This window comes from Leptopilina heterotoma, unplaced genomic scaffold, assembly GCF_015476425.1.
Source record: "Leptopilina heterotoma isolate Lh14 unplaced genomic scaffold, ASM1547642v1 Lhet_63, whole genome shotgun sequence".
Lineage (NCBI taxonomy): Eukaryota > Metazoa > Arthropoda > Insecta > Hymenoptera > Figitidae > Leptopilina > Leptopilina heterotoma.
In genome coordinates, this window is record NW_025111149.1 from 151,086 (window position 1) to 178,770 (window position 27,685).

Sequence of the window (27,685 nt, forward strand, 5' to 3'; positions counted from 1 at the left end):
GACATTGAGAGAGGTAGACACGATTTCTCAAGACTCCAAAGGTCCGGGACCTTTGTACTTTTATTGTTATTCAATTGGATTGTGCAAGATGAAATGCTAGTGTGCAACAACTCGATGGTTTTCTTAATTCTAGAGGTATTAGAGACAAAAAATTTTTATTAAGTCGAAAGTAAATTTTGATACTTGTTTTCTGCTTCCCTATATAGAATGTATTCTATATTTAATCACTCCAGAAATAATAAAATTTACTCCAATTTACTTAATCTTTAAATTTACTCCTGCGAAGTGATTGAATTCACACCTATAAAGTAGCGAAATTTACACCTACTTTAATTCCTGAAGTGGTAAAATTGACACCAAATACAATTTGGTGTAAATTTACACTTAAAAAAATTTACTTCGGACATGGTAAAATTTACATCTAACATAATAGAATTTACTTCGGATGTGTTAAAATTAACACCTAACATAGATAAAATTTACTCCTGTAGTGGAAAACTTCTGTTCGTGTAGAAAAAAATTAATTGGAAATAAAAATTTCCCCGTTCATCATTTTTGAAACGAATTCTCATGAACTGAATCTGAGATCTTTATGGTGGTCGCACAAGATTTGAATTTAAATATTATTGTCGACTGCTTAAACAAAGCGAAACCATGGCATGACGCTAGAGTGGCTACACCGGGATTTCCGGTCTAAGTGCATCAGTGAATTCATCGTCTCAGATATAGTCTGTAACGCGGTACGTTCCAGTTGCTTTCAACTCCTTATAGTAGAGTCTACATTCCATGGTACGCGAACGTGAACGTGTACGCGAACGTCTGACGTCACCCACGCTATTCAAATGGGTGACGTCAGCACGGCAACGTTCGCGTTCATCCAATGTAGACTCTACTTAACATCAAATACCCACGAAGATCCGCCCATTTTATCCGCAAATTATCAATTACAATAAACAATTTTACCCAAATTATCAATTACAAACAATTATTTTATCCAAATTATCAATTACAATCAACCATTTTATCCAAATTATTAATTAGAATCAACCATTTTATCCAAATCATCAATTACAATAAACTATTTTATCAAAATTCGAAAAACATTTTTAGGAACTTGATTTTTCAAATTTTGTTATAAAATAAAATAATTTAGATTTTAATTTAAAAGAATATAACACCCAGTTGTTTTTTCAAAACTCTGTGTTCATGGCTTTAAACTAAAAAAACACTTAATTTAAAAATTGAAAGTTTAAAATTAAATGGGTGCTAACAACTGGGTACCAGTTTCAACTTTATGAAGCTGGTACTCTTTTACTAGTAAATTAAATTTTTAAGTTAAAAAACTTTTTTTAAAACCAGTATAAAATTTTTAAAAATTTACTGGGCCCTTATAAGTAGGTGCTAGTTTTAGCTTTAATTAAAATTAAATGGGTGCTCAGAACTAAGTGCCAGTTTTAGCTTCATGAAGCTAAAAATAGCACCCAGTATTTTTTTTAAATTTTATGTTGGTTTTAAACCTAAATAAGTTTTTAACTTTAAAATTTAATTTTCAAAATTAAATAGGTACTAATAACTGAATGCTAGTATGAGTGCCAGGTTTACCATTGTAAACCTGTCACCAATACTGGCACCCAGTGTTTAGCACCCATTTAATTATAAAAATAAAATTTTAATGTTAAATATTTTTTCTTGTTTAAAATCAACGTAAAATTTTGAACAATTAACTGGGTGTCAACAATCACCCAGTAAATTTTTTTAATTTTATGTTGTTTTTAAATAAAAAAAGTATTTTACTTTAAAGTTAATTTTCAAAATTATAATGAGTGCTAATAACTGGGTGCCACTATGGGTGCCAGCTTCATAAAACTGAAACTGGCCCTCAGTTATTAACACCCAATTAATTTACTTTAAGTAAATTAAATAGGTGCATATAATCCAAATTAAATTTTTTCCCGTTAATAAGTAAATAAATTATAAAAAAAACTAACAATAAATTTTGTAATATTTTGCAAAATCTTAAACTTCTTCTGTCAATAGACAGGAGTTTAAGATTTATTCTTAGGACGAAATTTAAATTTGAAATCGATTCGCAATGATGCGCGCTCTGATGTCTAACCTCAGAACTGCTCTAAAGTTCCTTCTATATCGATAGACGACCATTTACCGATGGTGATAATACTCAGGAATATTATCGACTGGCAGTAAATGTGATGTACCTACAGAGTGATAAAGTAGAATGAAATCTTCTTTCTCGGACAAAAGTAAAGAAGAATTCTTTTTGCCAACAAATGAGAGAAACTAAGTAGAACGATAAGTGAGAAATCTCTATGTGTATGAAGTCGGGAATGGTAAAAGCACGTGGTAACATATTTTCTATTTCATAATACAGGATCTATAGGTCAAAACGTTAGTTGAAGAAAATAAATCCTCCCGTCACAGAGTGTCATCTGCTAAGATGAAATTCACAGCCCTTTTCTCAACTCCCCTTTCCTTAATCACCGGAAATTGTTTTTTTCTTCTCCTTCTTCATCTTCTTTTTTTCCTTTGACAATTAGAATCTTTTGCTGAAAGACATAATAGCCTCTTAAGTGTAGATGTTTTCGGGTAATTAAAGAAATTGCTACTAGGGGGTTAAATAAATAAATGATCCCTAAAGTTTCTTCTAACACATCTGTTGAGGCAAAATGTGAAAAATTCAAATTTCTTATATTCGATTTCAATTAAAGTTATAGTTTAAAAACCTTTTTTGTTAATTTTTTTCTATAAATTTGTTTTCTTCTTATTTTGGAGAGCAACTTTGTTCTTTAATGTAACCAAAATTATTCTGTTTATTCTATTTCTTTGTTTTTTTAATGTAAACAAATTTATTCCGTAGTTTATTCGAACGGAAAAATTGTAGCTACAAGAAAATTATTATATTATTGTTATTAATGAGTTATATAATTCTGAAGAGAAGCTATTTTTTCTGTTTGAAAAATTCCTTTACAAGTTTAATTTAACAATCGTTTTATACTGAACAAGAGTGAAATAACTTTTGTTTAGTTTAATTACACTTCAAAAATACATTCTCTTATATGGCATTTGAACACTTTACGATTTTGTCTTAAACGACAGTTTTGAAATACGAAACTCTGATTACAGTTAGAAATAAATTAAAAGGAATAAATTTATTTCCAATTTAACATTTGAGATTGAATCAAAATAATTGTTTCCATTTATTACATATTTAGAGAAATTCGCATTTTTTTATAAATTGAAAAAAAAGATTTTTATACATTTTACGGTTCTGCAATTTTTTGCATTAGGGGTGACTTTTTTTTATTTGACTTTGACTTTCGATTCTAATTTTAATTTGACATTCATTTTTTGAATTTAACTTTGATTTTCGATTCGATTTTGACTTTGACATTGACTTTTAAACTATAATTTTGTTTTTGACTCTCAATTTTACTTTCACTTAGAATTTAATTTTAACTTTGACATTCGATTCGATTTTCACATAAGCTTTAGGATTTGATTTCTACTTTGATATTGACTTTTTGACTTTAGTTTCAATTTTTTATTTTGACATTGACATTTTGACTTCAATTTTGACCTTAACTTTGGCTTTGATCTTCGACTTTCAAAATAATTTAAGTCAAAGTGAAAGTCAAAATCAAAGTAGAAATCAAATTTAAAGTCAAAAAGTAAAAATCAAATCTAAAGTCAAAGTTATAGTAGTCAAAAAGTCATAATGTCAAAGTCAATATCAAATCTTAAGTCAAAGTTACAATCAAATAAAAGTCAAATTGAATAAAAAAAAAGTCAATAAGAAATCAAAAAAATAAAGTTAAAATCCAATCGAATGTCGAAGTTAAAGTCGAAAAGTTAATATCACAATCAAAATCGAATCAAAAGTCAAAAAACTCAAAGTCAAAATCGAATCAGAATGTCAAATTATAAAAGGTTTTTCCTTTTTACTATAATTTTCCTGAACTGCGTAACAACCCTGTTCTTTAAAAAAGAAATAAAATTCGTAAAATGCTTAAAATTAGTGAAAAACAAACAAACAAAATTTTGCAAATTATTACCATAAACAAGAAAGATAACTTTTGTTTGTCTATTATTATGAATTATAAAGCAGAGAGAGAGAGAGAGAGAGAGAGAGAGAAAATATCGAGTAAAAAATGAATTGTTTTGGTATCTGATAAAAATTTCCGTTCCAAGTGAATGGACACGCACATAGCGAGAGTAGATGACTGGATTTTGAATGCGTATGTGTGTGCGTGTATAAAGAGGGACGAGGAAAAAGGGGTAAATTAATCACAAGCTTCGTTAAGAGATTTTGCCCGATTTCAGCCGGTAGGTTGCCTTGACTCTATTCCGGCGTTCCTTTCGACCATAAAGCAAGATTCCAGAGTAGCAACAAAGCTACTTTTCAGCATCGTTGTTATGCTAATTCTTCGCGAGTTTACTTTCAAAACTTCCCCACACCTACCTTTTCCTCATATACACTGTTTATGAATATTTTAATACACTCTGTGTACCTCCCTTAATGCAAAAAGATGCTGACAGGGATAATTCGCATCGACCACTTGTGAATATAATATATACACGGAGAAAAAAATGCTGTTGAATCAATGACATATGGGTTTGATTCATTGAATAGTGTCATAACGGGCTGCCTAACGTATATGCTGTTGTTTTGAAAGCACCGATTCTAATGATTCGATAGTATCACTTTCTTTGAAAGAAAAGCATATTTCTCAAATTGACAGTATACTATGTTAATTCGAAGGTATTCCTTTTGAATCAATAAACAAAATTTTTCAATTTAACAGTATATGCTTTTGAGTCAATGGCTATAACTTTTAAATTTAAAAGCATCATTTTTATGGTTCAAAACTTTGTACTTTTAATTTTTTTAGTTGTTGCTATCGATTGAATAACACCATACTGTTAATTCAATTCTTTTATGTGGTTAAATATATTCCAACGATAAATTGAAAAAAGGAAATTTTTGTTCACATGTTTTTTATATACTATAATTAATTCTCACACCTTTAACACAACACTTCTTATACACATCTTTTTTTCAATTTTACACACAAACATACACATTTTTATTATTTTTTTCATTTTTTCTAACGGCTAAACACACACACATACACATTCAAACACACTTATCTTTTTTAGTCAGAAAAATACGGCTATTCCCAAGCAGTCACCCATCCATTTAGTAACCGCGACCAACGACGCTTAACTTCCGTGATAGACGAGAACCGCCGCGCTGCAATGTAATACATCCGCTTCTCAACGTTGGGCACTTACTTTGTGGTTAAATACCGTGCTCGAGATTTTTCGCGTATATAAGGAAATTTATATAGGGAATTTATATTTAACTAGTCATTAATTAATTAAAAGAATTTAAATAATACTTTTTTATATTGGAATCTCAAAAACGACAGATTTAATAAACATAAAAATATATGTGGGTTAGTATTTCAATAAATTTAGTACCTGTCAATGTCTCAAATACATAGTGTTCTTATTTTTATAGCATATGCTATAGGCAGTCCGCAATAGCACCACTCATTGAAACGAAAGCATATGCTTTCGTTTTCAGAGCGCGCTTCTTTGGAGCAAACAATTTTTCATTTGATTTAAATTTACATGCATTTTCTTCAAATTTATCTATTAGATGCTTTAAATGAATAATGTCAAAGAAGCAATAAATTATTCTGTTTCTATATATAGATGAACTATAGAAACAATTTGCACAATATCATTAATTCTACAGTACCGTACTTTTAATTTAAACAGTTTCATTTTTTCGTTTTAAGCAATATACTTTTCGATTAAAAAATGTGTCATTAAATCAATGACGGGAAATTCAATAGCATGGAGCTATTTGATTCAACAGCACTTTTTTTTCAGTGTATATATATATATATATATATATTTGACCTTGTCGTATAATGTTTCAATCCACCGTTTTTATATATTTTTCTTCTTTTTTTCTTTTCTTTACTAATTTTGTTTTATGAAACAAAAGAAAAATTTTTTATGAAAAAAAATATAATTTATTTTTTACTGTTGAACTTTTTGTTTATTCTTACAGCAATTTTTACTATTTTAAAAGTAAAATTTAGTATTCATTTTACTGAAATTTACATCTGAAGGGGCAAAATTTGTTTGCTGTTTGATTACCCCAAAAATATAGTAAAATGTACCCCTGAAATATAGAAAAATTTACCCCTAATAAGGAATAACAAAACTTAGCCCCTTCCAAATTATAGTAAAATATACCCCGGAACTATACTAAAATTTACCTTAAAAATATTGTAAAATAATTTTATCTCAAACATATAAAATACTCACCCCTTAAGGAATAGAAAAATATACCTCATAAGTAGAGTAAAATTTACACGTAAACCATTGTAAAATTTACCGTAAAAGTATAATAAAACTTACCCCTATCTCATAAGTGTAGTAAAATAAATCCCGAAAGTAAAGATTACCCCAAACGCATAGTAAAATAAACTCCAGAAGTAAAGTTTACCCCAAAAATATAATAAACTCTCCCCTACTCTGGAAATACAGTAAAATATTTACCCAAAGTGTAGTAAAACTTGTGTCAATTTAACCTTCAAGTAAAACTATATAATATAAACTCCAGAAATATAGTAAAATTTACTTTAAAAGTATAAAGTAAAACTTATCCCCCGAAAGTCTAGTAAAATATACCCTAGAAATATAGTAAAATTTACTCTCAGAGTAAAATTAAATTAAAATATTATTTTACTTTAATTTTAGGGGTAAGTTATATATACTAATATTTTTGGGATAAATTTTACTAATATACTTCTAGGATATACTTTAATATAATTTGGAGTAAATTTTCTTCTATACTTTTACCCTTGAGCGGGCAAGCTTAATAAATTACGTAAGCAAACAAGCGGGGTCCATGGAACCCTGTAAAATATAGACACATTAAAAAACGTAGATCTTTGTATTATTTGGTTTTCTTTTTATTATATTTTGAATTTTAATGCATTAAAGTATAAAAATAACTATTAAAATTTTTAATTTAACAAACAGCAAGCCCGCCCAAGGGTTAAAGAGTATAAGATTTAATCACGAAGTAGTATAAGGAGACTTGACGGGCTGAAAAACATGGCCCCAAAACAAGGCGAAGCCTATCTCAAGTTTTCCGGTGTCCGACTGTTCAGCGCGACCTCCTCGGGAAAATTTACAACTAAGTGGTATATGTGGTTCGCCTGCTACCAATTTCAAATTAAAGAGCGCCCGTTAGAAATGTCAAAGATTGACTTTATTTATTCCAATTTTATAAACGAAATAAATTCTTTGTTTCTTGTCATATGATACCACTTATCAGAAGGTAATTGTGATTTATTAAATTTGATCTTACACTCTTCAAATGTAAGTTTTTCCATCGAATATTCCATGATTCTTTGTTTTTCTTTTTAATAATTAATAATATCTAAAAACAAAAATTATTTATGTATTTCCGTGTCTGTGAAAATCAATTACATAAATATAACCTAAAACAATAAACGTAAATACAGTCAAAAAAACATGATCTCTTTAAAAAATAATGCTGAATATTATTTGTAAAGAAAGTAAGCTTTCATACGTACTGTCAAATAGTCTTATTTTGCTCCCATAATTAAATAATAAGTAATTATTTAAATTATTATTTATGTCATTCAAATGTAAACACTTCACAGTGCTTTAAAAGCAGACGTCACTATTTAGTTGTAAATTTTCCCGAGGAGGTCGCGCGGAACAGTCGAACACCGGAAAACTTGAGATAGGCTTCGCCTTGTTTTGGGGCCATGTTTTTTTGAACTTTACATGGGCGTTAAGTCTCCTTATACTACTTCGTGGATTTAATATACTTTTGAAGGGGTAAGTTTTAATATAGTTTTGGGGTAAATGTTACTGCGGCACTCCTGGGGTACACTTTCCTAAACATTTTCGAGGCTAAGTTTCACTGTACTTTTACAGAAAATTTTACTATACTTTTGGGGTTAAGTTTTACTTCTGCGGTAAATTTTACTATATCCCCGAGGTACATTAATATTATTATTTTTTATTATTATAATAATTTTTTTATAATAATAATAATAATAATGACATATTTAATATTTAAATTGATCCTTAGTATTAAATTTTTGATATTCAATTTATTGGCATTAGGATCCGTGAAAAAAAGAACAACAATATATTTCTTCTTTCAAACGTTTCGGCGACAAATATGCGCCTTCTTCAGTGATTTATTAGTCTGTAATTGAGAAAGGAAAGAATTGTTTACAACCGTAGAATACTTTTTTTGGTTTATACATATGAGATTTTTAACATGGAATATATAATTTTTGAAGATAACAAATTGTCTCTTATTTTATTATAATATTTTGGAGTCTATTGTAATATTTTAACGTTTATGATAATAATCTTATTATAATAATTATAACATATATTTATTTAATGAATATAAAATATAAAATTAAACATTGAACATTAAAATTTTATTAAAATAAAATTGAAACCAATAAAGGAATAAACTTTTCAATAAAATTGAAAATGATTAAAGTTATTTGAAACAATTAATATAAAATATCATAAATATATATCATATTATTATATATATATCATATTTATGATATTTTATATTAATTGTTTCAAATAACTTTAATCATTTTCAATTTTATTGAAAAGTTTATTCCTTTATTGGTTTCAATTTTATTTTAATAAAATTTTAATGTTCAATGTTTAATTTTATATTTTATATTCATTAAATAAATATATGTTATAATTATTATAATAAGATTATTATCATAAACGTTAAAATATTACAAGACTCCAAAATATTATAATAAAATAAGAGACAATTTGTTATCTTCAAAAATTATATATTCCATGTTAAAAATCTCATATGTATAAACCAAAAAAAGTATTCTACGGTTGTAAACAATTCTTTCCTTTCTCAATTACAGACTAATAAATCACTGAAGAAGGCGCATATTTGTCGCCGAAACGTTTGAAAGAAGAAATATATTGTTGTTCTTTTTTTCACGGATCCTAATGCCAATAAATTGAATATCAAAAATTTAATAATAATAATAATAATAATAATAATAATAATAATAATAATAATAATAATAATAATAATAATAATAATAATAATAATAATAATAATAATAATAATAATAATAATAATGATAATTATCATTATTAATTGCTTATTTAAGAAATATGTCAGACGAGTTGTATTATTACTATAAATAATTGCTTTTATCATTTTTATTTTTAGAATTAATTTGAAAATTGTCAGCAGAGTTAGAAGAAATTTCACAGAGTTAAGAAAAAGAGTGCGGTGAAGATATTTTTTTTAAAATACAGTAAGAGACTAGCACATTCCGACAAAAGGTTAATATCTGTGAGCCAAAGAGATGACGTTTTCTCAGTCTATTATATGTGACCAGCATCAAAGCTCCTTTTCATCCCGCAGTATTCGATCGTTTTTAGAATCCCGCTATTTTATATAACTTCTCTCACATCCCCCTTCAAGGACTTTGAATGTGTTTATAAAATATGAGTGATTCCACCATAAGTATCTTTAAGAGATTTTTACCATTTTTCTATTAACAGCGAGAGGACAAAAAATTCATATCATTTTATTTTCACTTTATTTCTTGATCAAAGAATTTTTTCATTTATTATTATTATTATTATTATTATTATTATTATTATTATTATTATTATTATTATTTATGGTACTATATACTATATATACCTTTGCGATATAATTTTCTATACCTTTGGGGTAAATTTTACAATAATTCTGGGGTATATAGTACTATACTTTCGGGTGATAGGTTTTACTATACCTTTGGGGTAAATTTTACAATAATTCTGGGGTATATAGTACTATACTGTCGGGTGATAAGTTTTACTATACCTTTGGGGTAAATTTTACTTTATTTCTGGGGTATATTTTACTACAATTTCGGGGAATAAGTTTTACTATACTTTTGGAATAAATTGTATTATACTTCTGAGGTATAGTATACTATACTTTTGGGGGAAACTTAACTTTTGTGGTTTATTTTACTAAACTTCTGGGGGGATAAATTTTACTATACTTTTGAGTCAAATTTTACAATAATTTTGAGGTAAATTGTCCTTTTGCTCGAAAATTAGTTTAAAAATAAAATTTTGATTGAGTAAAATGTAATTAATTGATTACAATTAACAAAAATTTCTTTTAATCATCAGTAAATTTCTACTATTAACGAAATAGTTTAAATTTTTTTGTTACAAAATATTTAATATTTATTTGTTTATAGTAATATTTCTATTTTTAATTTATTTCTAAAAATGAAGGATCCGAATTTCGGTCGAGGGTTTTTTAAACTTAAAATCAGCAGATGATTTAAAGTGCCTGTTTTTCTCGCTCTCATGCGGTAAAAATTTTGACAATATACATGTGTGTGTGTGTGTGTGTAGATATAAAACCGATGAAAGAGCTTTTTTTCGTAACGATGTCAACACTGCGTGTCCGAATGATTCGCTCGGAGCATGTTGCCGAATATGTTACGATGCAACATTGTAACATTGGCCATCTCGGGTCGCGGACAACGTATAAATGTATACCTTTGGACAGGGAACAGGGACAGCGCGTGAAGAATTATGTTCATCCATCTTCGAGTAGTTCCATGTGGGATTATAATGGGGGATCCGCGATGCACTATACTTCATACCGTGCCAGCAATATTAATCGTCCCGTCGGCTGGACTGTTTCGACAAACGTGCGAGCATTTATATATTATATTCTGAGAGAGAGAAACGAAAGATTGGAAAAACGAGAAAAATTGAAAAGATTTTTATTCCTCTATTATATATATATATACTGTAAAAAAAGCCATGGTAATTTTACTATGTCCGACGTTGGAAATTAGTTACACCACGTATTATATAGTAACTTTACTATGTAATATATGGTAATATAACAACCTTTATGTTTTTTAACACACTCACAATGAGTATAGTATTGCCAATTTTAAAAAAAACATGCCGAATGTAATTTTACTAATGCGTGCAACATAACCCAAAAAGTATAGAATTTGAATGCTTTTTCAGAATAGAAATATTATATATTTAATATCGATGATAATTATAGTAAGAAATTAGCAAAAGTTAAAGGAAAAAGAGAACAAAGTCTACTAATAAGTCCATTAAAAAGGTTTTCACATTTTTCTGATATCTTAAAGTTGTATATTTCTAAGTGAATAAAGAAAATGGCAATTTAAAAAATTATGTTGAGTTGAATCGTCGGTAGAATTACACATTCGGTGTGTTATTTTACTGCGTCAGACGTAGGAAATAAGTTACACCACGTAAAACGTAGTAAATTTACACAGCAATGGTAAAAATACTATGTAATACCATATAAACTTACTACGATATGTTAAAAATACCTAGTTTCGTAGTATTTTAACTCGTGAGACATAGTATTTAGATATTATATTATAAATATAATATATATAATATATATATTATATATTATAATTTTTTTATTTTTTTTTATTTATTATTATATTATATTTATTTACTTAGGCCAAGTTTTAATACACTGTCTTTTTTTACAGTGTACACGGATAGAAAAATCAAGCGTTTGTAGTAAGACATGGTCTATACTTAAAAAGCACGGCGCTGTTTATACTCGATTTGTAGAAATCTATGCTAAAAGAGTATAGGTCTCTACTAAAAGAGTATAGGTCCCTACTCTTTTAGCATAGATTTCTACAAATCGAGTATAAACAGCGCCGTGCTTTTTAAGTATAGACCATGTCTTACTACAAACGCTTGATTCTTCTCTCCGTGTATATATATAATTCTGCGGCTGATACATATGATGTGTTTTCAACAGAAACTTTCGAAACATATGGTTGATTCTACAATAAGATTATTTTAAAATTTTTCGGATTAATTCACTTTTACAGAAAATTGTGGGGTATTATTTTAACATCAAAATGGATTAAAATAATCCTCTTTAATCCATCAAGAATTGAAATAATTCGTCAAAGGATTATTTTTCTAAAATATTTTTAAAATGATTTGGTTTTTCTTTCATAGGAAAAATTAATCTAACAATTGATTAATTTAATCATTTTGGTGTTAATGATTTTTACTAAACAACCCAAGTAGAAATGTAATACTGGCATAGTACTGATCTTGTACTGACTGCCAGTATTGCAGTACTGACTCCAGTACTAAGTCAGTACTGGGAAAACCCTGGCTGGTAACGCTGTCCAGTACTGATTTTTACCGGCGGTCAGTATAAGCTCCTTATTTAATTATTAAAGCATGGGGAGTAATTTATTGAATACTAATAATTATTATTAGTATTAATTATTATTAATTAATTATTAGAATTCCTTTTATTAAAATAAGTTTTAAAAAAATATTTTTCTTATTTTTTCATTATTTATTTAAATTAATGACTAAATTATTATTATTACTGGTTATTAATTATTTAAACTTATACTTTATGTAACACTGTTAAGAATTATACACAAAACACTTAAAACTAAGACGGAAAAATATCGCACGCACGGGGGACCGAACCCTAGACCTCGAGGACGCAAGTCGAATACACATACCGCATAGCCACGCAAGCTCGGGAGTTATCTCGCATAAACTTCCTTTTGAATTGTGGGACCGTTATATACAGTGCTTTAATAATAAATCCACTGCATATTATATTTATTTCAAGAAAAATTATTATACATATATCTTTTTTTCCTTTTTTTCAAGTCATTATGTAGTAATTAATAGATACATCATAATAATATGGTAAAAATTATTAATATAATTATTTATTTATTATTTATAATCTAATTATTTATTAAAATAATAATAAAAAAAATTTATTTAAGAAAAATTTTTGTTAAATAAATAAATAAAAATATATATACAGCTTTAAAAAATAAAATTTTTTTTATTATTAATAATACGTAATAATTCTAAAAATAATTAATTAATAATAATTTATTAAATTATATTATTAAAATATATCTATTAGTTAATAATAAATTAATAAAATGTTTGATATTATTGTTTATGAATAATGTTTTTACAAATCTTTGCAAATATTTTAATTGTTAATAAATCAAACGATGTTTAATGTTTAATTACATTATAACAAATTTTGATTGTTTTTTTTAACTCCTTCGCAGTACTGATTTAGTCTTAAGCCAGTTTTCTGCCAGTACTGATTTTAGAACTTTTCTAACTCCGACATAGTACTGATTCGGTTTTGGAGTCAGTATACTCCCAGTACTGATCGGGTTCCGAAAGTCAGTACCGACGGTCAGTACTGAGTCAGTACTATGTCGGTGTTTAACTCCGTCCTAACTCCGGACATTTCTACTTGGGAATGATTTTTACTATGTTTCTTAGTTTACTGTATAGAGATTATTTTTAGATTTTTAGTCACCTTGAAATTATTTCTGTTGTGTAGTAAAAATAGCGGTAATAACTTCTTGTAATTTTTAATTAAAATTTCAAAGATTTAAAACATAAAAAATTATTCTCTAAATCTGGATTAGAGTATTTCAATACATTTTTATTTTGACTTTAATATAGATTTTTGTTTTTACTTTCATTTTCAATTATATAAAAAAAAGATAGAAAAAAAGTCTTAAAAAGTGAAAATGAAATTTCATAATAACAAAAATAACAAAATGACAAAAAAATTGACCTAACTTTTCAATTTAGCTCTCCAGCGATGCAAAGCATGCTCTTCAATTTAGTCTGTCATTATCATCGTCACTTATCGTTTTAAATTTTCGGGGACAGTGAACGAGAGTAACAATTAATTTGTCACAGTCATGCGCTAAACTGTTAATTTTTTTTTTTTTTTTTTTTTTTGTTATCCATAGTGACAATAACAAGCACTTTTTTATCCGGATGGAGATCGATTCATTTTCAATTGACACAATTAAATGTGTGCTCAACAAGGTCTTGAATCTCTGCGTCCGCTGATCTCGTTCATTTGTTTGTAGCAAATTTCCGACTATATACCAATTGATCTGATTCAAATTCCAGTTGAAAGGAAGAGAACAACAGAAAAAAAAGAAAGTAAAAAAATACTCCAATCATTAAATCTTTTCTTTCTGTGCCCTAGAATCTATTAATCTGCTGCGCGTTGTATATATAGATAATTAAGTATACTAAAACCGACTAGGAAAATTTGTCCCTTAAATTGATTCCTCGATTGATTCTTCTTTAAGTGTGACACTTTTTTTTGCTTTTACAAGATAATTCGTGACTTGGCATTTTTAATGATGCACTTAAAAACTTTTTTTATGAGAGAAAAAGATAAAGTAACTTTTACTATTTACAAAATAAAATTTAAATTGTCTGACAATTTTTACTATTCCATAGGGTAAAATTTACCCTACTTCTGGGGTATATTTGACTACACTATTGGGGTATATTTCACTATACTTGAGGGGTAAATTATCCTAATTTTCCAGGGGTATTATTAAAATATTAAAATATATACCGTAAATCAGGATACACTGAAAGAAACTTTGTTTCAATATTTAATATTTTAGGGTCACTTTTTAGTATACATATATATTTAGTGACAAGTGTATAGGACATTTTGGTATATAGTAAGGATTTTCGTTACTATACTTTTAAGAATGCTTAGAAGTAAAATAAGGAAATATGATATATTTGAAAAGATATAATTTAGTATAATTTTCACAATATTCAAAATGTTTGTATTAAAACTCGAAATGTCAAATTCTGATACGCCCTTTAAGAAGTATTATAACCAAATATTTCAAACTCCGTTGTTAGAATTCTGTTTAATTCTATAATACCCAATGGGAAATGCCAGTGTAGTGCCGATGTTCACCACTGGCTTAGTACTCAGACGATTGTTCGGCGTAGTCTAGACGAGCCTCGACAATTAGTGCTGGCGCAGTACAGAATTTTTGTTTCGCCAGAGCTTGGACAAGCCACGGCGGCAAGTGCTGGCTGAGTATAGAAAAATTGTTCACAACGCTCTTTGCCAACATTGCTTTTTTGACATAAACTTGAAAAAAATTATAAAAAAAGTTTATAAATGTTTATAAATATAAATTTATTGAAAAAAATTAATATTTTACTTTTCAGTTGTTCATTTTTTATTCTTATTAAATTTAATAATAACAATTTAACACAATTGTCTAACTTTGTAAATAATAAATTATTTAAACAAAATTTAAACTTTAATCTCAATAATAATTTGGTTCCTATTAAAATACTATTATACTTCTTACTATGAATAAAAAATTATTAAAAAATTACCACGTAATTTAAGAATTACGTAAAATGTTAAATGCAATAAATAAAATAATTTAATTATTAAAAATTTAGTTTAACTTATTTTACTTCAATTTATTATTTCTAACGTATCCCTATTTTTTTCTCATCTTTGACTCAATAATTGTATGTTTGAATGATACTGAGATATTAATACTTTACTGTACACATGTGTCGTTAGCATAGTGGTTAGAGCGTTAGTCTGTTAGTCCGTAGGTCGTAGGTTCGATTCCCCTCGTCATCAATTTTGTTTATTTTCATAGGTTTGCGATATTTCTAGATTCCAATCGTTAGGTACTAAAATATGAAAATCTAATGCACACTTACTGTAATTGTTTATTATTTAATTTTTAAATGTTATAAACAATTTTTTTCTACTTAATTTACTATATCCATTGTTAGTCTCCATCTTTAATACAATTTCTTTAAGAAGAGAAATATTTTATGAATAATAACTATTTATTAATATTATTTACCATTTTGTTGTTAAATTATTTATAATTATGAATTTACGACTAATTAATAACAATACGGCATTTATTGCGGCAATATTCTCAGCCAGCACTGGTCCAGTGCTGCGCCAGCGCTGTCTGGCAGCACTGACAGACAGTACTTCGGCAGCGCCGGACGGCGTTATCATCCCAGTGCCATGCCAGTGCTGGCTCTCAGCCTTGCCGCCAGTGCTGCCAGTGCTGGCGCAGTACTACGCCAGTTGTAAATTTCCCATTGGGTAGTTTCAAATTTTGATAAAGTTGATATTTATAAGCCGTTGTGTTCTGAGCGACTTTACCCTTAAATGAGGATAAATTCGCTCACCATTATTATACTGGCAAAATATATTATGATTTACAAAAATCAAACTAATTAAGTATTATTTAGAATCAATAAAGAAAAATAAGTAATTAGATTCAACTAAACGCACTCATAACCATAAAAAATAAGGTCAAGTATAACTGTTACTATTAGAAAGGTACTATATTATTTAAAAAAATCGAAATTAAAAATGAAAATAATTAACAATAATAAAAGTGTCCAGGCCCAAACATCTTTTTTGTAGACTTATTTCCTGAGCGAATTTACACTACAAATTTGAATTTTATTGCTTTTAGTTTTCTGCTTTATGAAAATCATGTTGGAGATACAGGAAATGTAATGCACAGTAGGATGCAGCGTAGAAATTTTTATTGAAAGTTACTAATGAATCTGCTACAAATAAATTTTAAACTACAGTTTAACGTTTATATTAACCGAAATAATTGTAAATCTTATATATTTCTGCCCAAAAAGTATGCTAATCGAATTATAGTTTTACGGTACCCTAGAATCATAGTAAAATTTACCTAAAAATTATAGTAAAATTTACTCCAAAAGTGGAGTAAAATATAATTTAGAAGTATAGTAAAACTAATAATAATAATAATAATAATAAAATAATAATAATAATAATAATAATAATCTTGGCACGACTCATGCCAAACGTTCGTGGACCGCGTCCTTATATATTTTTAATTTTTAATTGTTGTGTGATTTATTTGTCCTTATACAGTTTTATCTTTTCAACACTATATACGTGTTTACTTTTTTTTGTTTCTTTTTTATACCCGTTTACAATTTTAACTTTTGACTTTTTACACTTTTTAAAAATTCGTTTTTTAATATTGTTGTGCTGTAAATTTCGCTTAGACTATGAAATAGTTTTTAATTTTTTTTAACTATGGACGCAGGAGAACCGCAGAAAAAGAAGAAGGTCGCATCAGCGATTTACGAGGGTAAAGGGCTCCAAAAGAAGGGTTACGGGTTTTAGTGGGTCGGGCTGGAAGTAGGTGGCCAGTTTATTAAATTTATTATTTTATTTTTCTTTATATTTCTTTTGTTTTATTGTACCAACCCTTCATAACCTTGGAGTGCGGAATCCAAGGTATCTGTAGGCAGATTTTCCAAAATTCCCTAAGCAAAAAAAAAAATAATAATAATAATAATAATAATAATGATAATAATAATTATATTAATAACAGCTTTGAACAATGTGAATTATCATCAACAGATTTCAAGTGTAAATTTGTCTTCGCAATTATAATTCATTTCTCCTTGAACTATAGGAGTTATATAAATTATTTCAAAGGAACAATAAATTTTCTATTATATTCGTTTTAGCAGAGTGATGATCATGAGATAATTTAAAAAAGAAAAGAAAAGTTTCTCGACACGTTAAATAATTAATGAATCTTGTCCACTAATATATAGGAATAAATAATATACAAACGTGATAAAGATTTAATGAGGGAATGAAAACCCCCTCCTCTTCCCCTTTGACGAAATGGGAGAATATTTATAATTTACAAGTTTTCCAAGACACAGTCCTCTCCGCTCATATTGGATATATATATATATATATATATATATATATATATATATACTCCCAGTTTCAAAGAAAGAAAAGTTTCTAAAATATTCAAAATTCGTTACACATCCCCCTGCTGCTACTACTACTACTGTGTATAGTCTTTCGAGGTCTTTTGCATTATTTGCGTGCACCTTCCACTTGACTTTTCTTAAAGTGGAATCTCACGAAACAAACGTTGTGTCCAAACTCACCGAAGCGTATAAATGCCGGAAATGAGTAGGCGAGCATTTCAATTGATATATACGCGGTGTAGTGTGTTTATTGTATATGTGTGTAGATTTTTTTCATTACATATGATTATATTACGTAATCTTTAATCGTCTTTTTTTGCCTTTCCTTTTCATTTAAAGTCTCGTTGTTGAATTTTTATTTTCTCTCTTTATTTTACCTCTTTCTTATTCTCTCTCTTTTCTTTAATCTTCCTCTCTATTTTATTTTCTTTCCCTTTTTCAAAACTCTTCAACGATATTAACCTTTTTTCAATTTTTTTAACCTTTCAATGGTTTTAAAAAGTTTTTAAACTTACTTTACCCAAATAAGCAGGTGATCTTGCAACAAGATTACTGCAAACTTGAAATGTTCCACCCGCATAGAAAGCTTGCCAGTAGGAAATATTGCTAGCAAGCAATAATAGAAAAAAAGGATAAAACCAGTTTGATAAACAAAGTGTCGGAGAGGAAATTTTTGTGAAATGTCTCAAACTTGCTTGACAACAACTTTGGGTCTAACTTCACGGGAACAATGAGAGACTCAGAGATTTAGGCGGTACGAGGACCATATGATAACCATATGGTTTATGCTAGACAAGGACAGCAAGGGATAGGAATTTGGCGACTCCCAAGGAAAGCGCGGTTTTCCAAGGGATGGCTTGGGCAGTTGCCGTTTTGGGTCCAAAGTGTAAAGATGCACTTTATCTGTTTGAGAATTCGGCATCTCAGAATATCATATTTAATTGTTGGCGATTCGTGTATCCTGATTCCAGCTTCGAGGAATAAATTCTTTGTTTATTTAAAAGCTGTCTTTTATTGATTTATATATTTAAATCGGAATTATTATTATTATTTATTTATTTATTGTGGTAAAAAAACACTTTACCACAAAAGTCTGCATATAATAAAAAAATTAAAATTTCTAATTAAAACCAATTTCAAATAAATATGGACAAAAAGAGAACAGGTATAGATAAAAATATTATATTTTATTTCTTACCTGAGTAAAGTATGGAGGAAGTACACAGCGTTGATCGTCAAGCCTCGAGCTCTGCACCCTCTCGAGCAATTCAAATAAATCTTGCGTCGCTCCCTGCAATCATGTCAACACAAGAATTAACTGCTGAACTTGAAAAATACAATTAAAATATCAAAAATATTTATTCATGTACGTTATTCTATTCTTAATTACGCGAATTTATTTTAATCATACTTTTATTACTCATCTATGTAATTATCTAAAAAGAAAAAATTTCTGCCTTAATTAACATTCGTTATAATCAGACGATCAACAACTATCAACAATAATAGTTACAATTTATGATAGTTTGTACTTTCTGGTTTTAAAATTTATAAATTATGATTTGATTTCATAGTCAAGACGATTAAAACTTATAATAGTTATCAACTGAGGAAGTTAATTATGGTTCTTATCAATTATGATAGTAAGCAGCAGTAAGGTAGTTGTGATCTATGATAGTTATCAACTATCAAAGTTATCAACAGGAAACTTTAGTAATAACTATTTGATAGTTATCAACTATGCCGTGGTTTATAACCACGATAGTTATAAACTATAATAGTTATCAACATTTGTAGTTGACAATTACAATAGTTAACTTCGATAGTTATTAACTACACTGAAAAAAATGATATTGTCGTTTTTGTCATACGAGTATAGTAAGGACGTATAGCTGAAACAGCAATACTGTATTTCTGTTCTTTATATACAGTATTGGTGTTCTTCACATACATATTACTGTCTCTCACATACATATGGCTGATGTTCTACACTGAGTATAGCTGAAACAGCAATCTTGCATGGCTGTCCCATATACACCAATATAATATGTGAGTATTGGCCATATTTATGGCTGTATATCATAAATATATTTTTTTCAGTGTATCATTATTATAAACTATGATGGTTATCAACCGTGCTAGTTATCATCTACGATAGTTATCAATATTGGCAGTTATCAAACTAAATAAATATTAATTGTGGTTATTGTCAACTATAGTAGAAATCAACTATGCAAGTTATCATATTGATAAATATGTTATCATACATAGTTATTGACTATCGTAGTGATAAATTAAATTTCCCATCAATTGTCAATATTGTATATATTGACTCCGATTATTATTCCCTCCGCACCAAAAAGATATTACAAAAAAGATTTATCAACTCCAGATTAAAATTAACACCGCGCATTCGAAAAAAGACCTGGAAACGATTTCGGTATCATTGACTGATAACAAAACTGGTTTACGACGAAAACGTGTTATACACTAAATAGACCACGCTCTAAGAACCTTAATACATATTAAAAAGACTGAATATTTCTATGAACAGGTGTTCGAAGAAAGAGCACAAAAAAAACATTTGCCATTATTCAAGATGTGCGTCAGCAAAAAATGTTGTTTAGTTGGTGCCGTATCATATATGACATAATTAAGGTCATAAACACGAATGCTTATATATGCGCTTGTATGTGCTTACATGTGCCTATATGTGCATATACGCACATATAAGCGCATATATACGCGAGCATTAATTTCTGTCCCGGGCATCACCGAAGATTACGTAGTTGCACTGTCAATTTTGAAGTCGTGAAAGGTTCGTGTCTTCGGGATCAAGTGCATGTCGTTATATGAGAGATAAGTGAGATAATTATCATACCTTGACTTTGTCCGAATTTCCCCCTCGAGCATCGTGGCGATCATCCCCAGGCGATTTGCGTGACTCCGAATCGCAGTAAACTGATTGCTCGAGTTGCTGTCTCCTGAAAATCAAAAAGCCCATTATAAAAATACCTGTTACAAAAATTATTCTCTTTTTATTCATTTATTAATAAATAAAATTTATAAAAGAATATATTTTATTATTTTATTTAATTATAAATTAAAATATATGTTATAAAGTGGTAAAATTTTACTATTTACTATAATATTAATTAATTGCCTTCTAATAAATTCTTCTTTAATTTAAAACGTAGCATCGACTGTCAGGCCAATTAGCGACGATTACTTTTTAATTTGGTTTTAAAATAAATAAATGTCTTCTAGTAAATAATTGTCTACCCCGATTTAGTGGATCCTATAAGTCTATACTAAATCGGGGTTCGAGTGTACAATTTTTATTATTTATTTATTTAAATAGTATACGGGTTGAAAACCCATTCGTACAAAGTACTTGTATAAAAGAATAGAACATAAGTTTATGTGGCTGCATTGTTATTTTCGTTGAAATTTATTAAATTGCGCAATTCTCTTATATCTAAATGAGCTTAATGGTATGCCAAAATAATTTAAGTCACTTCTAAATTGATTCGCTTGTCTACGTCTATTAATTACCGAATTATCAAGGTATTCAGCTCTGGTCAAAGGCATGACTTAGTTTGTATTTATATTATTTTACATATTTTATAAATTGTACGTATTTTTTATATTTTATATATGTATATATTTATTAGTTCTTTGGTTTACATAAAACTTTTCGCTGCATTTAAAAATAAAACAAATCATCTGTCTAAATATATATATATATATATATATATATATATATATATAGAAATAGAAGAAAAGAATTTTCAGTAGAACGGATACGAATTTGTAAATTTTAATTCGATTAAATTAGACGAAAATAATCTCTCGACCACGAATAGCCTTCTCTTCTTTCAACAAAACCGCACGTCGCTCCCACAGAATCAGCTTTCATCTCCAATTGCCGCACATGCCACACATACGCAGAATAATGTGTGCAATCAATTAAATAAATTAATTCAATAAACATAACCAACGGATCACCAATAAAAAAAATGGAAGAAAAAAAGAAAAACAAAAATCCCAAGGGAATGTGACTATGTTTAATCTTTACATGTACACCATCTGTTAATTTTTAATTGACGATACATGTATAGGCACATTATAAATTCATATATAAATAAATAAAATGTAGAATATCAATAGAATATATAATATATAAAGAAATAAATTTTAATTTTTCCAGAATTATTAACAAATAATATTCACGAAAAATAAATTTATAGTATAAAAAAATAAAACGTATAATATTAATAAAATTTAATATACAGTAGAGTCCGGTTATAACGACATTCAAGGGACCGAGGATTTCCGTCGTTATAACCGGACGTCGTTATAAGCGTCAAGAAGAAAAATACATATATATATTTTTTTTAAATAATACAATAATATAATAATATTAATAATTTAACAATATTAATACTATAATAATATTAACAATATAATAAAATAATATATATGCTTTATTGAAAAGATTGTCAAATAGATGGAGCTATGGACATAGGAAATCGGTAATTAGTCGTTATAACCGGACCTCGGACCAAATAAATCTGAAAAAGACGTCGCTATATACGGAAGGTCGATATAACCGGACGTCGCTCGTCGTTATAAGCAGACGCGTCTCCATAGTAATTTCAATGTAAACCAAACTAAAAGGTTCGAATAGGTCGTTATAAGCGGTCGGTCGTTATAAGCGGAGTCGTTATAAACGGATTCTACTGTATATGAGGAGCTGTATCGAAGAACTCGCTCGACGCGTGCGAAAAAGGGATAATACCAGTCAGGTATAGCAGTGGACGACCCAGAGGCCCTCACTGCTACCTGACTGGCATTATCCCTTTTTCTCGCGCGTCGAGCGAGTTCTTTGAAACAGTTCCTCATATAATAAAAATGCATACAGAAATAAATTTACATATAAATAGTGGAAGAATTTCATAATCAATAATATTATAATTCTATTTATATATTTCCATTTTAAGACATCAGGCAATCTTCACAAAATCAAATATCTAACAAAATGTCATTTAAATCTATTTTATGCTTTAAGAAGAATAGTAATATGGTTTTTGATATTTAATTGAAATTTTCGCACAATATCGAAGAGTGTGTCGTATTTCAATTTTCATTAGTGAAGTTCTACTTTTAGTTGATGTGATACATTAAAATTTCTTCACTCTTCTCTCCGAATAACGCGATTATATTTCTGATTTTTTATTTTTCCCTCTGACAATCGTTAATTAAATCACACTGATATATGAATTTACGAGTATATACGAATAATTGAAGCAAATATTTGGTTCGTAAAAGACGAAAATTAATCTACAGTACTACTGTAAAAGTTGAAATAATAATTTAAACAAATAATTAGAAATTCTATTTGTATTTTATATGTAAAAATATACAAAATATTCGTGCTTATGGAATTTATCATTTATGATAGTTATCACTTATACCCAAGTAGAAATGTAATACTGGCATAGTACTGATCTTGTACTGACTGCCAGTATTGCAGTACTGGGAAAACCCTGGCTGGTAACGCTGTCCAGTACTGATTTTTACCGGCGGTCAGTATAAGCTCCTTATTTAATTATTAAAGCATGGGGAGTAATTTATTGAATACTAATAATTATTATTAGTATTAATTATTATTAATTAATTATTAGAATTCCTTTTATTAAAATAAGTTTTAAAAAAATATTTTTCTTATTTTTTCATTATTTATTTAATTCTTATTTATTTAAATTAATGACTAAATTATTATTATTACTGGTTATTAATTATTTAAACTTATACTTTATGTAACACTGTTAAGAATTATACACAAAACACTTAAAACTAAGACGGAAAAATATCGCACGCACGGGGGACCGAACCCTAGACCTCGAGGACGCAAGTCGAATACACATACCGCATAGCCACGCAAGCTCGGGAGTTATCTCGCATAAACTTCCTTTTGAATTGTGGGACCGATATATACAGTGCTTTAATAATAAATCCACTGCATATTATATTTATTTCAAGAAAAATTATTATACATATATCTTTATATACATTTTATCAAGTCATTATGTAGTAATTAATAGATACATCATAATAATATGGTAAAAATTATTAATATAATTATTTATTTATTATTTATAATCTAATTATTTATTAAAATAATAATAAAAAAAAATTTATTTAAGAAAAATTTTTATTAAATAAATAAATAAAAATATATATACAGCTTTAAAAAATAACATTTTTTTTATTATTAATAATACGTAATAATTCTAAAAATAATTAATTAATAATAATTCATTATTATATTATTAAAATATATCTATTAGTTAATAATAAATTAATAAAATGTTTGATATTATTGTTGATGAATAATGTTTTTACAAATCTTTGCAAATATTTTAATTGTTAATAAATCAAACGATGTTTAATGTTTAATTACATTATAACAAATTTTGATTGTTTTTTTAACTCCTTCGCAGTACTGATTTAGTGTTAAGCCAGTTTTCTGCCAGTACTGATTTTAGAACTTTTCTAACTCCGACATAGTACTGATTCAGTTTTAGAGTCAGTATACTCCCAGTACTGATCGGGTTCCGAAAGTCAGTACCGACGGTCAGTACTGAGTCAGTACCATGTCGGTGTTTAACTCCGTCCTAACTCCAGACATTTCTACTTGGGTAGAAGTTATCATTTATGATATTGATCACTTATGGAAATTATCATTTATGGTATGTTATCATTCATGATAGTAATCATTTATGATTTTTTGCATTAAATTTTGTCTTTATCATTCTTTATGTCAGTTATCGTTTACAATAAAAAAATGTGGTTAGAAAATCTGCTGGTTATCAATTCTGCAACTTGATCATTCTCACAGTTATCATTTACAGAAATGTTCTATTATGATCCTAAATTCATGTATTGATTTCAAATTTATTTAAACCCACGAAACTTAATTTCCATCCGTATCAATTTTTAAATGCTCACCATAAATTTATACGATTAACCGTTTTTGCTTTATCGATTGAGGAAAGACGAATTCTATAAATAAAAAAGCGAAAAAAAATCGTTACTCTTCGAACTCAGCGCGCAGCAGTTAAAATATTCCAAGTGTGTTAAGATTAATGATGTCTCGAACGCTAAATAGTTTTTTAATTTCGAAAAAGATGCTTCAAGTTTTGAAAACTGTTTTGCCATTGAATTGAGTAGCACTACACGGAGAAAAATTTTCTGTTAATGATTACAATAGTCGAACAGTATACTGCTCGGATATGTGACCACTTTTCGTAATGCCTAAAGTAGCTTCGTTGTAACAATTCTGTACACTGAGAAAACTGGAGAGTCAAATTCAGAGGTTCAAAAAGTGTATGTTTCCTTTGCTTATGAAGAGAGTTAAATAGTCCTTCTAAAATAAATTTTAAATTGGTAATGGAAATCTAATTGTATATTCTCTCCCATTATGTCTGAGGGTTAAAAGTTGCGCAGAAAATGTGCACGATCTGATGCGCGCGAAATTATTTTTCTGACATTTTATGTATTTAATTTAGGGGTTAGGTTGCCATATTTATTCATTTCGCGCCAGATAAGGAAGGGATTTCTCAAGATGGTTAATTTGTCCCTCTGTTAGAGAAATGGCACGAATATCTGTCAATGGTGAATTTGAACATTTAGATTGTTATCCAATAGCTAACTCTCAAATATGAACGATTTGTCCCTCCAGATGTTTAGTCCAATACTCCAGTTTTCTCAGTGTAAGTCGAACGTACTCATTAAAAATTTATTTGAAATAAATACGAACTAAATATGAGTTAGCACAAAGTCTACGTGACTGATTACAATAGTCTACGTTAAAAGGAAATCTTGGATTCTATCCACATTTGCAGCAATCTAAGGGAATCAGTGATACAGTCTGTAGTAGTCTTTACAACAGGACTATTGTAAAATAAGGTGACCGCGGCTACCTTGCCTTCTTATTTTACTATAGTTTTTTGTAAAGACTACTATTGCTATATTTCTGATTACAAATGACTGTTGTAAAGTTAAAAAAGAAAATTTTCAACTAAAATAAAATTTTTTTGTAATTCATGACTTCTAATCATGTATTGCACATCAATTTCACTCTTCCAAGACTACCCACTTCAAGATTAATTATATTATTAAACTAGACAATTTCACTAAACCCTAAGTACATGAATCTAACTTAAATACTAAACGCATAACATAATAACGATTGCTATTTACACATATTTATACATGACTTAAACTTCCTTATATACTAACTGCTATGAAAGTTCACCGCTTGCGAGAAAGACTTTATACACTTTAAATGTAAAAAAATCACTTCGTTCTCAATAATTAATACAATTATTGTTCATTGTTAGTCTTTAATATTGTAAGGTCTATTTTTTATTACATTTCCATAGTGAAATTTTTTTTTCTAACACACGCACCGAAGGTACAAGATTTCTTGCCTGTATAAATTGTTATAAAATTTACACAACTTAAGTAAGTTACATAACTTACGCAAGTTACGTAAATAACAAAAGTAAGTTACACAAATAAGTAAGTTAACTTACGTAAATTACGTAAGTTACGTAAAATATAAGTTACGTAAAATATAAGTTACGTAAATAATGTATGCTACGTAAAAATATAAGTTACGTAAATAATGTAAGTTGCGTAAATAACGTAAGTTGCACTTACGTAAATAACTTAAGTTACGTAATGGACGAATTATTGTAAATTGCACTAATTAGGTAACTTACGTACTTTACGCAAGTCATGAATTACAAAGAAAATTATTTTAGTTGAAAATTTTCTTTTTTTACTTTACAACAGTCATTTGTAATCAGAAATATAGCAATAGGAGTCTTTACGAAGAACTATAGTAAAATAAGAAGGCAAGGCCTTATTTTACAATAGTCCTGTTGTAAAGGCTACTACAGTCTGTATCACTGATTTCCTTAGACCGCTACAAATGTGAACAGTATCCAAGATTTCCTTTTAACGTAGACTATTGTAATTATAACAAGTCTCTGCGTGAATGCCTACAGTACCCTTTCTGAACCTGTACATCTAAACTATTAATGATTACAAAAAATAAATTTCAACACAATTAATACAGTGTTTGGACTCATTAAAGTAACTATAGTAATCGCTTCTACTAAATTCTTAATAAATTACATAGTTTTCGTAATCATTACAAAAAGTGGTCACATATCCGAGCTGTAATATAGACTATTGTAATCATTACGAAAGAAATTTTCTCCGTGTATATACTATCCCGTGTAGAAAAATTTCAGGGCAGTCTGGAGTCCAGTGATTGCCCGAACTAGACGCATCTGGACGGTCTAATCTGGACGCTCTAACTGTATGCTATATGGGATTTTTCTGGACGGTCTAATTTAGAGTGTCCAACTGGACAAAAAAAAATGGGCCATTTTTCCTCTTATGGTAGACAATTGCTTGACCCCCCCCTCCCTCTAGACGTGCTACGTAGTTTATGAACGTTCCCTTAGGAGAGTTCACACCCAGACTTCAGTGGCCGTGCGGTTTAAATGCTTCGAGTCGGGTCGTCAAGGGTGGGGGGCGTGAGTTTGATCCCACATGCGAGCGGATATTTTTCATTGTAAGTGTTATATAAAATAATAAAATTACTATATTTAATCTGTATAAGTGTTATAAAATAAAATTGTAAACATGTTTGTAAATAATGTTAAAGGCCTGTTAAAGAATGAATTTAAAAAATGTACCAATTAACGCAAATTGTTTTTTTATTAAAATTATTTTTCAATATTATTATTTTAAATGATATTTACTGCTAGTGCAGTATTTTATTTATTTGAAAATAATATAATTA

The 27,685-nt window shown here is 28.3% G+C and overlaps 1 protein-coding gene and 1 long non-coding RNA gene across 4 annotated transcripts in view; both read right to left on the bottom strand.

The window, feature by feature from the left end:
• The window catches only part of LOC122509863 (rap1 GTPase-activating protein 1), a 412,641-nt gene that overhangs the window by 124,494 nt on the left and 260,462 nt on the right, over positions 1-27,685 (bottom strand). For all 3 annotated transcript variants that reach the window (XM_043624154.1, XM_043624155.1, XM_043624153.1), the window contains 2 exons: positions 20,681-20,783; positions 18,998-19,090 (listed from right to left, as the gene is read on the bottom strand). In XM_043624154.1, coding sequence (XP_043480089.1) covers positions 18,998-19,090; positions 20,681-20,783 — 196 coding nt within the window. The remainder of the gene's footprint in view (positions 1-18,997; positions 19,091-20,680; positions 20,784-27,685) is intronic.
• LOC122509864 lies at positions 7,199-7,831 on the bottom strand. Its single transcript, XR_006302387.1, has 2 exons — positions 7,641-7,831; positions 7,199-7,483 (listed from the first exon to the last, which is right to left on the bottom strand). It is a non-coding gene; the product is annotated as an uncharacterized LOC122509864 (long non-coding RNA).